At 44.7% G+C, this 14,908-nt stretch overlaps 1 protein-coding gene across 1 annotated transcript in view; it reads left to right on the top strand.

Annotated features, from left to right (window-relative positions):
• Nucleotides 1-434: 434 nt before the first annotated feature.
• Nucleotides 435-14,908, top strand: part of COX16 (cytochrome c oxidase assembly factor COX16) — a 58,193-nt gene continuing 43,719 nt past the window's right edge. The window contains exons 1-2 of the mRNA XM_083166879.1: nucleotides 435-616; nucleotides 3,590-3,667. Coding sequence (XP_083023005.1) covers nucleotides 551-616; nucleotides 3,590-3,667 — 144 coding nt within the window. The 5' untranslated portion in view covers nucleotides 435-550. The remainder of the gene's footprint in view (nucleotides 617-3,589; nucleotides 3,668-14,908) is intronic.

Raw genomic sequence — 14,908 nt, 5'->3', positions numbered from 1 at the left:
CACAGCAGCATACCTCCCAACATGACCCTCTCCAGGAGGGACACAATGCTCTGCTTCTGGACTTTTTTCTTAATGCATGATTACCTTCATCTGTGTTGAACAGGTTAATTGATAAGTAAGGCGCTTCAACACAGGTGATGATAATCATACATTAAGAGGGAAGTGCAGCAGCAGAGCGATGTGCCCCTCCTGGAGGGTCATGTTGTGAGGTAGGCAGCAGCTGATTCCCCACTTTCACATCTTTCATACAACTTTTGGTTGTGGACTTATTTATTAGAATTTTTTTTACAAAAAGTCTTCTATCGCTCGGCTCCCCAGGGACATAACAGGTATTATCAGTCCAAGCTGGAGCCAATGGGCAGCCTTGATGCGCCGCAGAAACAGGGGGAACTGCACAAGCTTGGTTATCTCTTTCCGGGGGACGCGTTTGTAGTAAGGACGTAGTAATGACTGCCAGTTTGCTGAGGCCGTTTCCGGGTGCACGTATGGTGGAAGTACGGTGTGCTGCGGTTATATTGTTCCCCCTTAAGGTGATTGAGGTTATTACAAGATGCTGAGCACGTTATGGCAATCTTTTAAAAACAATACGACGTTGCGATATGGAGTTCCCATGATGGTGAGTTGTACTGGAGAAAAGATATTGTTATATTATTAAGAGGGTGTCTCTGCCAAGTGTGTGCAAGTAGCATGTCTGATTAGCCTTGCAATGTATGGGCAACTGTGTACCCACATCTCTAATAACATAATCATTATGTAACCTTAATGGATTTTGTAAATGTTCCCTGTTAGGCACCAGGTGTGCGCTCGCTGCCCCGCTCCAGGTGTGCGCATTTGCATTGCTCTAGGTGTGCGCTTGCAGCTGTGCTCCAGGTGGGCATTCACTGTTATGTGCAAGGTGTGCGCTCTCTGGTATGTGCAAGGTGTGCGATTGCTGCCTTGCTCCAGGTGTGCGCTCGCTGCCTTGCTCCAGGTGTGCGCTCGCTGCCTTGCTCCAGGTGTGCGCTCGCTGCCTTGCTCCAGGTGTGCGCTCGCTGCCTTGCTCCAGGTGTGCGCTCGCTGCCTTGCTCCAGGTGTGCGCTCGCTGCCTTGCTCCAGGTGGGGGTTCACTGTTATGTGCAAGGTGTGAGCTCGCTGTTATGCTCCATGTGGGCTCGACATATAAATTCTCCAGGGGGGAGGCATTGCCTAGTATATGAGTGTCAGATTTACACATGCTGTAGTATCACACTTAGATGAAAGGTAGAATATAAAATGCATTACACGTTGTCATGTATATTTATTTGCAGACACCATTTTAATAATAAATATGTATCTAATGATTAAAACAAAAACTTATTGAATGTAGTTGTTACATTGTTGTATAAACAAATAGCAGTAAAGGGTACTTGTGTATTATCACGGCGCCCAAGTTTGTTACGTACGGTACCATAGGAAAATTGCATCGCATGGGCCATTATAACGGCGATGCGATTTTCCTATGTAATTTATTCACTGCCCTCTTAGCCCTGGGGAATCGCATTGCATCACATCGCACCTGCACAAAGCCATTAGGTATACAATGAGGTTTTAGGCACCACCCCACTATCCACGCCACCCCAAAGCGTGGCGAGGGGCGGCGGAACATGTCCTCCGACCTTTTCATACCCCTACTATCCACGTCGGCGTGTAGTTTATCTTATATAGTGTGGCGAGCCCGAAGTGTGGCGAGCGCACGTGGATGACTTTAAATGTATTCCACGTCCCCTCGCGGGGCTCGGTGGCACACTGCGCTCGCCACACTATATAACGTCAACTCCACGCCGACGTGGATAGTAGGGGAATGAAAAGGTCAGAGGACGCGATCCACCCCCCCTTGCGGGGCTCGCTGCGCTCACCAACCTTCGGGGTGGCGTGGATAGTGGGGGGGGGGTGCTTAAAACCTCATTGGATGTCATTATTGTATACCTAATGGCAAATATAAATAAAAAAGCACTGAATAAATTGCATAGGAAAATCGCATCGGCACTTACAATGGTACATGAGATGCGATGTGATTTTCCTATGCAGAATTGCCCACTAAGCAAATAGCTTAGTGGGCGCCGTGATAATACACAAGTACCCAGTAAAGTACTGAATACACTTTCCCTTTAATGTGTACATGCAGTAAGTTATAATGTACTACACAATATTACCTGAGTACTCGTGGGCTATTACTGCGCTCATATGGTACATGGTGGTTAGGTTGACACTATTAAGGTCACATTGGGTCAACCACTGAAGGTTGACATGGCTTTAGGTCAACAGGTTCATAAGGTCGACATGTGCATTAGGTCAACAATGGGAAGGTCGACAGTCAAAAGGTTGACATGGGTTTTTCACGGTTTTTTTTAGCCGGTTAGTGCCGACAGGCGGTATCTCATGCCCTACCATCCACTAGGGCGTGGAAGGAGAATATAATAGTGTGCTGAGCAAAGTGAGCCATGTGAGGGGGCGCTGTGCACTTTTTCAGTGTCCATGTTGACATTTGGGACAAAAAAACTTTAAAAACCTGTGTCAACCTTTTGGCTGTCGAACTTCCCATTGTTGACCTAATGCATGTGTCGATCTTATGACCCTGTCGATCTAAAGTAATGTCAACCTAGTGAAGGTGCCGACCTAAGACTTGTCGACCTTCAGTGGTCAACTCAATGTATGTCAACCTTAGTTGCGCCCACCCAATGACCCATACCCGCGCATATGTAGTGCTGAGAGTACATTTTGAAGAGTAAACCCAAGTAGGTAAATTTGAACCTTCTGGACAGCTGGAATACATACGGATGACCGGAAGTGGGTATGTCCATACTATGGCCCTCTAGCTGTTGTGAAACTACAAGTCCCATCATGCCTTGCCACTGTTTTGCTATTAGGGGATGCTAAAACTATGGCAAGGCATGATGGGATGTGTAGTTTCACAACAGCTGGAGGGCCATAGTTTGGACATGCCTGCCATAGCCTATTCCTAACCACGACCCCACCTGCACCCTAACCATAAGTTAAGTCAACCACCAGTAGTACCTAAAACGAAATTGTAGGGGCTCTGCACTCACTTAATGAACTGATAATAATAAATAGTGGAGATTTAGTTCATGAATTGATCAATGCATTTAAGCCTGCAGCCCCCTTCACGGGACCACCACTTTTCTGCAGGTCCTAACACTATTGCTCAAAACGATTACAATATACAGAGACCCTACAATTTCTGTTTAAACAATGTGGTCACAAGCCATAGGGCTTAGTACAAAAATATACTTCTATAGACATTCAGGGATAGATGCACTAAGCTTCAAAAGTGATAAAATGGAGAGTGATAAACAACCAACCAATCAGCTCCTGGCTCACATTTTTCAAACCTAGTCTGCGACATGGCAGGTAGGAGCTGATTGGCTCTTTGTTTATCACTCTCCATTTTATCACTTTTGAAGCTTAGTACATCTGTGAGCTTATTGCAGCTGCAGCTATGCCAGCAGTATTGTAATGTGCGTTTATGACAGCACAATATTTGTAATTTTCCAATTAACATTTAGGGTCCCAAAAATATTAAGATTTACTTCAACATGTTCTCCCTTTACAGCTATTGGTCATAGGTGGCTCCTTTGGGCTCCGTGAATTCACCCAAATTCGGTACGACGTGCAGAAGTTAAAAAAAACGGTAAGTTAAGTACCATATTGTAGGCTGATTGTTTCATTGTGATCTTCTTTATGTTGTATGTTATTGCCGTTCTTTCTGGTAACTTCAGAAATGTTACTTTGAATAAATCTTGCCTGATGCTTACAGCAGTGGTTCCCAATAGGACTCATTACCCTGGAGAAGGCCAGATAATGGAGGTACCAAGGGGACCTGGGTCTGTGCTAGAAATGAGTGGCTGGCCGGCAGGGCACAAATGGTGCATACACACAGAGCGATTTTCTCCCATCCAAGTGATCTTCCCGGGGGTGGACAACTTTCCATAGCTGGACGCTATGGAAAGCCGTCCACCCCATCACTCATATGCTGGTAATGCCAGCAGATGAGCTGCGGTGACCTGAGATGATGGGAGAGCGCCCATCTTCACTCATTGCCAGGCCGTACACACAGAGTGTCTTTTCAGCTGAAAGTCGCCCAGTGTGTATGGCCAGGCGGTGAGCGCTGAGTGTGTATGCACCTTAAGAGGCATTGTAATGACAGTAAGGTGGAGGGGGGGTTGCTCAAAGCTATACTATTTGATGGGAACCAGAAACAGTGGAGTAGGACCAGAACGTTATAAGGTGAGGGGCCCCGGCATCCACACATTGTTTCTTTAACTCCGAGCATGGTCACTGCCTACAGTAATTCCATCACACACTGCCCCCATAGTAAAGGAACACACAGTCTCCCATAGTAATTCAGCCCCACGGCAATTAAATACCTGTGCACGTGAGTAAAAAAGTTTCTCCCTCAGTGGCAGGAGCACTGGAAGATGGCGGAGAGCAGCACGGACACTGAGCAGTACTGCGCAGCAAGACAGCATGACATGCATGAATCATGCTACGTCATAGGTCACTGGCCAGGCTGCAAAAGTGCAGGGAGGGGGTATTAGGACAGGGCTGTGTGGTCAGTGAAAGGGATATTAGGACAGGGCTATGAAGCCACAAAGGGGGTATTAGGAGAGGACTGTAAGGGCAGAGAAGGGGGTATTAGGAGAGGACTGTTAAGTGCAGGGAGGACGTATTAGGACAAGGCTGTGAGGTCAGAGAGGAGAAGTATAAGGACAGGGCTGTGAGTGCAGAGAAGGGGGTATTAGGACAGGATTGTCCTGATTATACAAATACGTAAGATCAGCACTACATAATGGGCTTCTCAGTACAGTGTGCCCAACTGACAGTAAAATGTGTACACTGCATAAATGTATTACATGTATACTATGGGCACTAAGATCTCCAGTTTCTTACCCGAGTCCTGGTCCACATCTTTCACCACAGTTGAGCCTCCTCAGTTCTGCCCTGTCTGGTTGGAAGAATGGATGGTGTCGTATGTTGCCGTTGACTCCGAGTTGTCTGGCGGGATCTTGATTGAGGAGCTTTTCAAGGATGTCTTTCACTGCATTTCCAAGTCCATGAAGTTGTGTAAGATCATAATGTAGACTTCCAGTGATCATTTGGGTCATAATGACACCAAATGAGAACCAGTCGGCACTGGCACTGTACATCTTCCCAGCACGCACCCCAGGAGCAATGTATCCACGTGTTCCAGCGCAGCCAGTTGCCCTTTGGTCTCCAGGGATGTTCTTGAGTGTAAGACCGAAGTTGGCGATCTTAATGTGGCCTATTTCAGTCACTGTGGCTTGAGGTCAGGACGGATTATTCCCTTGGAATGGAGGAACTGTATTCCACATACAAGCTCTGCAGAGTAGAACCTGGCACTCTAGATAGGAAGGTGGCCTTTTCTCTGCAGGAGCTGGTTGAAATCTCCTCCAGTTGCATATTCCATTCCAAGTAGCAGATGTTCCTTTGTCTGTAGAGCAAATTGGCCATGGATAAGGAAGGTGCTTCCTTGTGCCATTTCCAACATACTCCTTTCCACAAATGCTACTTCTTCTTTGCCCCTGGCGAGCAGCCATCTTTTCTTTATAACTTTTACAGCCACCACTTGACGGATAGACCAATCTGCTGCCAGCAGGACCTTTCCAAAGCAGCCCCAGCCCAACTGATGGAAAAATGTCAGTCTCTGGAGGGTGTCCCTGGTGCAGGATGACGCAGTTCCTGCTCTCTCTTTACATTTTCTTTCTTAATCCTCTTATGTGCAACCTTCTCCTCTGAACTGGATGAGATCCGCATACAACTCTTATTCTTTCTTCCTTTCTGGATGCAGACGTTCTCATCAGAAAAGATCCAAGGATCTTGCATGTTCCCCCATCTTTTCTTCTTCTCCTTGGTGGGGATCTTCGCCTTTTGCTCCTCGGGGAGAGTCCGAACAAAAAAATAGTTCTATTCCCATGAGCAGCCTTGTTCTGCTCCTCTCCACACATCTCTGACACACATGCAATGCACCAGTGATGTGTGCTGAGCGATTTGTGCTCACCAGTGTTCTCTGGTGGGAACACTGGGGAGCTGACTAGTTTTTGACTGCATGCAGCTAAGATCTAGGCAGGTAATAGTGATGCGCAGGACCATGCATGCATCACCGTTGCCCAGGGGTTTACACATGGAGCTGTCTGTGATCTGGTCGGACAATGTATGGGCCTTAAGTCACTTCATGAAGCACCTCTCCGATGTAACGGGACACGTCCACTGCGCTTATAGGTGCCACATTCACAATCGCCCTGACATGCATTTTCACAAATAGGCAAGTAAGGTTATATTGCATTTGGAGTTTATTGCATCACATTTATTAAATTGTGCTGAGTGAAAAAAATATATATATCGCTGTAGCCAGAGGGGACCCTAAGACAGGAGACACTGACTCCCTGGGCCCCCACTTAATCTGGCTCTGGTCCATTTATGGAACTAAACACGCCTTTTGGGTGGAGCATGATACACCCCCTCACTGGAGCAGCATGGAAAACTATAATCTCCCTGAAACTATTTTTCAAAAGTAGGCAAGTATGCATTTCTTGTATTATCACTGAAACTCGGCGTATAATCTTGTATCATTACTTCTTGTGCTATGTTTCTTATCTGAGCACGTGTTTCTAGGTGTTCCTACAGAGTGGCGGTACAGGTTCAGATTAGATATGCAGTCGCTATCAATGGTTGCCATCTTCAACTGGCCATCGATAGTAATGAACTATGTGTTGGATGACCATCAATAGTTTTACCTATCGATAGTCATCCATTTTCTTTGTCTTACCTGTTGGCCAATCAGAATGTGGGGGTGGGGCTTCACGGGTATCAGGGGTGGATCTACGCTCAGGAAAAAAAAATCTGAAACCATCTGGTTCTCCCCATCGATGGCAGAAGTATTCAACAGACTGCACTGGCTTCACTGTGACTTAACTTACTGTTAGAAGGCCTATCTGCTAGTCACCCAAGGCAGTCTAATTGAGCTTAAATTGAAAGTATAGAGATGCTAAGCTGCTTGCACAGTGATACAGGCATAGGGGTCACTGCAGCATATTTTTCAGTCCAGTGTCGGCAGCGCTGGTGTCAATGCATTCTGCTATAGAATTGCTATAGCTCAATCCTATGGATAAATTAAAATATACTTAAAGCTTAATTTCTCCGGTTTTGGTGGTCCAGTCGGCACAGATTTGGCTTTTTATAAAAGGGTAGACCTTTAGCTACTAGAGGATATGAACCCCAAGTTTCTGAAACCCCCAAAAGGCTAACAGCAAGCGTCGGAACTCAGGGTGGGTCTGAATTAACGGTCCCATTATCGTCTATGGGAAAATGTGTTCATTTTGCACCCTGATATCTCCAGTACTAGGTGTCCTAGAGATTCGAGACTGGTACCATATTAAAGAGGAGACTCTTGGCACTATTATGTGACACTGCAGCCATGGCGCCAACATTGGACTGCGGGGAGGTGATGGTGAGCAATCCGGCGCTCGGGTGTGTCAGCTTCTAGCAGGTGCGCCCAAACCAGAGTTGGTAGGGGACCGGAGCTGTCATTGCAGCATCTGTGCCTTTGTTAGCAGCCCCTGTGTGTTTAAATAGCGTAATGAGACGTACCTTCAGCATTCCTCTTAGACATGTAAAACCTATGCTGTTACTCGCTGCATAAATGTGGGCTTCCATGAATCCCTGCTTCACACTCGATAGCCATTTTGTTAACCCGCACAGTGCTCGAGTCTGTCCTTCTCATACTATTTGTCATTCATACAATAGCATAATTATGTGTGTTTAACAAGTGTAGCGTAATGAGAAGCAGGTACAGCAGTGCCCTTACACAAGTGTAAACTATGCTGCAGCCAGCTCCCAAGAAGTTCTGGCTTAAACCCGCTTAGTGCTCGAGTCTGGCCTGCTAGTACTGTATGTCATTCATACTGTAGCTTAATTCTGTGTTTAACTACTGTAGTGTAATGAGACGCAGGACAAGTGTAAACTTTGCCGTCGCTAGCTCCATAGATGTGGGTACCCATGAAGCACTGGCTGAAACACAGTAGCCATTTTGTTAACCAGAGTCTGGCCTGCTACAGTATGTACTATGACCATACTGTATACTCGCTCACTTATTCCCATAACCCGTTATAAATAGCGCAATAAGACACATGCCTATGCAATAGTATTTTTTTTTTAATGTCTATTTAACATACTGTACAGTAGAGTATAGTATGGTAAAGTAGTTCTTGCACTATAGTGCATTTCAATGGAGACTACAGAAAAAAGTTTGGTACCGTGTTAGCCAGTTGATAAGACAATAAAACTTTCACACTACTTATCTACAAACCAATTAAGGACTCAATTTACAAGCTCATTCTGTTATTTTGTTTTGTTTTGATCTTAAGAATGTCCATCTATCACATCTTGTTCCTACTCTGCTGTGTATATATATGTGGTTCTTCACACACCTTGTTATACCATGCCTGAGGAAGAGACCTAAGAAGTCTCGAAAGCTTGCATTTTAACAACATTTATTTTTGTTAGCCATTAAAAGGTATCATATTTGCTAGATTGCTATTTTGTTTTTCTCACTGAGGAACAATAAAACTTTTCTTATCAACTGGCTAACACGGTACCAAACTTTTTTCTGTAGTCTCCATTGAAATGCACTATAGTGCAAGAACTACTTTACCATACTATACTCTACTGTACAGTATGTTAAATAGACATTAAAAAAAAAATACTATTGCATAGGCATGTGTCTACACACACACACGCAATGCAGATTTTTTGCTATAATATTCAATTAGACATCTAAAGCTCGCGCAGTGGTGATTTTAAAAAGCGACATCTGGTGGATGATCACTGGTATCGCACTCACCGGTAATTCCATACGCCGTGCTGTGAGACTTATTGTGCTGCTGTGCGCCCAGGCACGCTGCAATGCCATAGGCAACATAAATGAGGGTGGCTCCGTCTGTATCTGTTTATATTGGTTTACTGTACAAATGTAGCGCCCCTCAGCCAGCTCATGGAAATGCCACATTCCCTGAGCTGGTGCAGGCTGGCGGAGAGGCGCTGCGTCTGACAGGGACACGCAAAGCTTCTCACACGCTCGTGCGTCCCAGTCACTCGGCGACGGGATCGGATTCCATGCACATCTCTGCTTCAGGAAGGTGTGCAGGGTTAGGGGGCGAAAGGGTGAGGGGAACTGTCAGAACGGGGCGTGAGTGTCTCGTGTGCATGCGCCCCCTTTTGGCGGATGGCGAGTGGCAGGCGGCTGGAGATAGAATTGTCAGGAGCAGCTTAGGAGAGTTGCTCCATCTGTAGGTGCTGGATGCACACAAAATATTGTTCCCTAGCTGTGTGGTTGTCACTTATGCATATATGCTGTTACATAGTCATTTTGCTTGATGGTTTCTTGAAGATTAAATGAAAGGCCCATACACACTGGACGATATTGGTCACAATATCGCTCAGAAAGGCCTTTCTCAGTGATATTGTGAACAATATTGTCTGGTGTGTACACTGTACATTGTTAACTGCACTGTAGTTATACGTAATGTTCATGTAATGTCAGAACCAAACCAGCGGGGGGAGATGTTCTACCTCTAGAGGCATGTCTCTAGTCTGCACCGTTGTGAGCATTCCACATAAAGGAATATAATGGTTAGCTAGTAATAGGAATTCAGCAGGTGTCTCAATCACCCCATTTTCTGGTTTGTTTAGTTATAACGTTTCCTGTGTTATTAGAAATGTTTATTAAAATTTTGTCTGTGTATACTGTACACAGTATTCCATGATATGTCTAAATAAACAAATCTACTACTAGTGTGTGTTTGTGTGTGTGTGTATGTATGTGTTTTTTTTAAATTGTTTTGATTTAATTTACATTTTATATATTTAGGGCTAGATTAAAAATATATGCGTAATATAACAATTTATGCCCCTTCTCTAAATTTATTATACCCTGGGTCTGACTATCATACAGGACAATTTCCCTGGCAATTGCATACACCTGATTGCAGGATGAGGAACTGGATTTTGGACTGTGACTTCTTATTTTTTTCCCACACAGGCCACCATAGCACAGACACGATGAGCAGCTGACCAGTGTTTTGTCCTCTGTGGCCTTGAGCGAGTGAGAACAAGTCACCTACCTTTAGTGACCTCTTCACTCACCATAGCAAATATTTTGTATATTTCTAGCCATGATCCTATTCTATGGATCCTCTCACTATACAGTATATTGCTCATCAGGAAGTAACTTAAATAATGTGTGTATAAACGGCTGCCACTGTATGCAGGCAGAAAGCACAAGAAAGGCGCATATTCCAAGGCAACAAAAGTACACACAATTACTTGTTAATATCCATGTACTGTATGGTAAGAAAACTATGAGGTTAAGCAGTGTGTGGGCCGCATTATCAGAACAAGGCATCCTGACCGAAGTGTGGTGAGCCCGTAAGGGGTGCCGGACGACTCACCACGCTTCGGTCAGGATGCCTTGCTCTGATAATGCGGCGCACTGCACAGGTTACTGTTCCCAGTATTAGTCCACGTGGAAGGTAAATTGAACCAAAGTTTTGGGGGAAAAAAAACTTTTATTGACCTTTTTCCCGTTGCATGTATACGATATGGGGTCGGCCTATTGATTGAATACTGCATCTTCCTTGTCATAATACCCAAATTTGTTTACCACAGATAACGTCAAGTTATCGGTCCAGACAAAGATAAATATTGGTGCCCCCCCAACACCTATACCTTATATAAATATGTGTATGCGTGTGTGTGTGTATGCGTGTGCTCGTATATATGTATGCTATGGATATTCTGTTTAAAATAAAGTGTGACATCTACGGTCCTGCTGGGAGGGGGAGTCGGCCAAGCAAGCGATATCAATGGCATTCAATTAACTGATTCAAATTTATCAAAGGGAGAAAAGGTGCCCTTTTGGGAGCAGGAGCCCGGTGGCAGATGACTCCATTGTCTCCCAGAGTTACACCTCTGGGGCCAGCTGTATCAAGGTTCAAAAAGTGATACAGTGGAGAGTGATAAACAAGGCAGGCAGGGAACAGGAACTGCATGGGTTTTCAAAGATGGCGGGTGCTAGAATGAACACAACTGGCTGTTTATCACCCTCTTCTTTATCACTTTATGAAGCTTGGTACTTCTGGCCCACGGTCTGTGTCCAGGGCCGCCACCAAGATTCTGCTGATAAAGAAGACTATTATTCACTCTTATTTCAGAAATCACTCTTTTCTTTTTCTTGCAAATAATTGTATCATTTTCTTTTTCATTCCCTTCGGTCCCAAGTGTGTGTTTTGACATGATGAAATATTGAATGATAATTCATTGTAGTGAAATATCAGATTGTATTATACTTCCAACCTGCATAATAACCTGTTACATATTTCTTTGCAGACAATCTCCAGGGATGGGTTATATTCTGGTAGAAATGTGTCTGTACAAGTAGTCTATCCACTATTGTATTTACTGATCTCCAATGAGGCATGTTTGTTCCATTTATTTATAAAGCGCGCTCATATTCCGCAGCGCTTTGCAGACCATATTTGCACAGTAAAAAGAGGGTGGTATGCTGCGCTTAATGAATGAATAAAGTAGGTTACAAATTTCAAATAATATACAATTTAATAAACGTATCAAACACAATATAAAAAATGGCAAAATTTCAGGCTCATTCATTTGCTAAAAGAAAGGTGCATATTTTGGATATAATAGTCACCCATATCCTCTAAACCTGGATAGTCCAATGTATCAATTGGTATGTCCCCAAAGTTGTCTTGGGCAGAGTCTGTTTATGTAATTAATAACAGGGGGTTCCAGATACCTCTAGTTGGTGGCGAGGTGACTTTCGTCCAGATCGCTGTATGGTGGTTGCAGCAGGCTGGATATATACCGGTCTCCCTTGTGCCAATTGTAGAGGGTAAATTCCTGGTTCTGTGGTATTGTAAATGCGAGTGAGCTCAGAATGGAGTACCCCCCTCGTCTCCATTGAAATATCCACAGTACTTACGAGTGGAGTGGAAGTAAGCATGTCCTTATATTAAGGAGTAGCGGAAGAGTAGTGTGCTGTCAGGAATCGGGTCCCTCTTTGTCTTACCGCTGGCTGTGTACTGTCTCCGGGGTTCCCACTAACCCCTGTAGGATTAATACCGCTACTTCCTCCACCCGTGTCAGCACGGGGCATGTGAACACTGATGTCTGAGGGCAGTGTGGGTGGCTCGCAGTGGATTGCTGGTCGGGCAAAAGTACGAGGAGATGCTGATGATGCTGCAGACGGAACCGGAGGTGACGCAAAGTGGTTAATTTCCACGGCAACAGGCGACTTCTTCTGCCATCAGGAGACTTTTTCCTCTTCTTCCGCCATTACCAATATTATTTTGCCCCAACCGATCTGCAGTGTACCCCAGGTTGGGTACCACTGCCCTAGATGATGGAAGGCAGCAATGACTATAGAGCTCCTGCTTTCACCTCCTTTTTATTAACACTCTTTACGGTACTTATGTAGTATCTGGGCGTCCGATTTTGTGATTGTATGCCTTACCTTAAGGCATACAATCAGATGCGATGCGATTCGATGCGATTTTGCATAGGATTCAATGTTAAGAAGGTCCTGTTCATTTTCCCACTATACAAGTGGGCATAGAGTTGATTTTATATAGCGTGGCGAGCGCAGCGAGCCACCGAGCCCGAAGCGTGGCGAGCCCCACAAGGGGACGCATATTTCTTAAAAGTATTCTGTGTCCCCTCGCGGGGCTCGCTACGCTCGCCACGCTTCGGGCTCGGTGGCTCGCTACGCTCGCCACAGGTTTATATCCAACTCCATGCCCACTTGGATAGTGGGGAAAGGAAAAGGACCCCTTTTTCCCATTGAATTCTATGTTAAAATGGACTCAGACCATTTTAACATTGAATCCTATGGAAAAATCTTGACCATCGCATATGATTTGGTCGCATACGATGCGATCCGATCCGATTTCTAAATCGGACGCCCAGATACTACATAAGTACCCTCTTTACTTCATCATAATAGTACCTGCTGTTTGATCATAACTTGGATGAGTTGTGTGTGTGTGTGTGCTTAAACTTTGACATATCCAATCCCATCTTGTGGACTAACTCAGTGGCCCTTATTCTGGTTCACTCGCAAAGGCAAATTCCTTCTCAAATGGACAAACCCATGTGCACTCTGTGTGTGGGGGGGGGAGGGTTTAGATGTAACTTGTGCAGAGAGAGTTAGATTTGGGTGGGGTTTTACTACAAAGTGAGATCTATATTGCAGTGTAAAAGTTAGGCAGCCAGTATTTTCCCTGCACAGAAACAAAATAACTCACCCACCTCTAATTCTCTCTGCACATATTACATCTGCCACCCTGGTGTGCACATGGTTTTGTCCATTTGAGAAGGAATTTGTCTTTGCGGTGAACCAGAATAAGGGCCAGTTCCCAATGTTTGCTGCAATGATCTCCCGGTTGCTACATGGGATGTTCCATTTTCTCTAGTGCATTGTATAGCACGGCATCAGTTGTACGAGCCCCAACACTGTTACTCTGCACTTAGGTGCCCTGAAGCGTGCACTGTCCATGAGTTATAAAGCTCTGTGCTGTTTTACTATGCTATCGATCTGTACCCCACGGCGCCCTGCAGCTCTGCCTTGTAGTGATGAGGTTGGGCGATCATTAACATCCTCGCTTCTCGCTTTTCCAAGGATCACTATATATCACTCATTCACTCCAGCTAAAACCTGCTCCTCTGACAAATGACCACTGTCAAATCCCCAAAGCCTGAAAACGAGCTGCCTGGCTCTGCCACTTCAATGCAGTCACGTCTGTTTGCATATGCATCCCCTCGCATGCGGACGAATCGATTGGTTGCTCACCATTCCGTTCCCTAATATAAGAGCAAATAGACAGGCAAGTGTCCCTCCTGCGTATATTTTGGGGACAGGGATTAATTCGGACCCTAATGAATCGTCCCCATAGACCAGGGATAGCCACCTCCAGTGCTCGAGAGCTGCCAACAGTTAACGTTTTCCAGGTCTCCTCGCAGAATCCCAAGTGAAGTAATTAGCTCCACCTGTGGATCACTTATGATGTGTTAGTCAGTAATGAGTGCACCTGTGCCCCAGCTAGATCTAGAAAACGTGAACTGTTGGTAGAGCTTGAGGACTGGAGTTGGCTACCCCTGCCATAGACCCATCTGTTTTTAGTAGAATAATGTTCTTTTGCTTCAAATGTAATTGCAGTTAACTGTATCACATAATATAAAGTTTTAGCACTATTTTTAAAGTATAAAGAGCAAATAAAACCATAATTACATTGTCGGTAATATGTATCATAATATGCATATTACAGAGCTGAGACAATAAATGAGGCGGTAAAGACCCATTATACAGTCTCTTTCACCTCTTCCTTCCCATGCTTGTGAGGGAGGATGATCTCTAGCATCACTCTGAAGTAACGGAAAGGAACAGACTATTTGTTCTGCCCAACAATACAATCTCTATGTGATGAGTGGATTTAGGCATAATATTTGTTGTTCAGAGCTAACTGACACTTTGCAATTTGAGCTTTTTGTCCTGTCATAGTTCCCTTTTGAGACAACAACCTAAAGATGCGGCATTGGGCTTAAGCTGTCTATAATGCTCATTTGGAATTCTCTGTCAGACTTTGCTCTGTAATATATCCTTTCCTACCCATGCTTTATAAAAAAAAAAATATTTACGGTTATAGATTGCATCTTGATGATTTCCCTCAGTAATTTGTCCTGACACATACATGTGCAAAAAGAAGATTGCAATCAAACATTGCCCTGAACAACCACTACTACAAGTGTGATCTATACTTTAGTTAGACAGAAATCTCCCTTA

Source organism: Crinia signifera, chromosome 12 (genome assembly GCF_055691185.1).
Source record: "Crinia signifera chromosome 12, ASM5569118v1, whole genome shotgun sequence".
Lineage (NCBI taxonomy): Eukaryota > Metazoa > Chordata > Amphibia > Anura > Myobatrachidae > Crinia > Crinia signifera.
The sequence above is the reverse complement of the archived record's forward strand: the minus strand, read 5'-3'. Positions and strand labels throughout refer to the sequence as shown.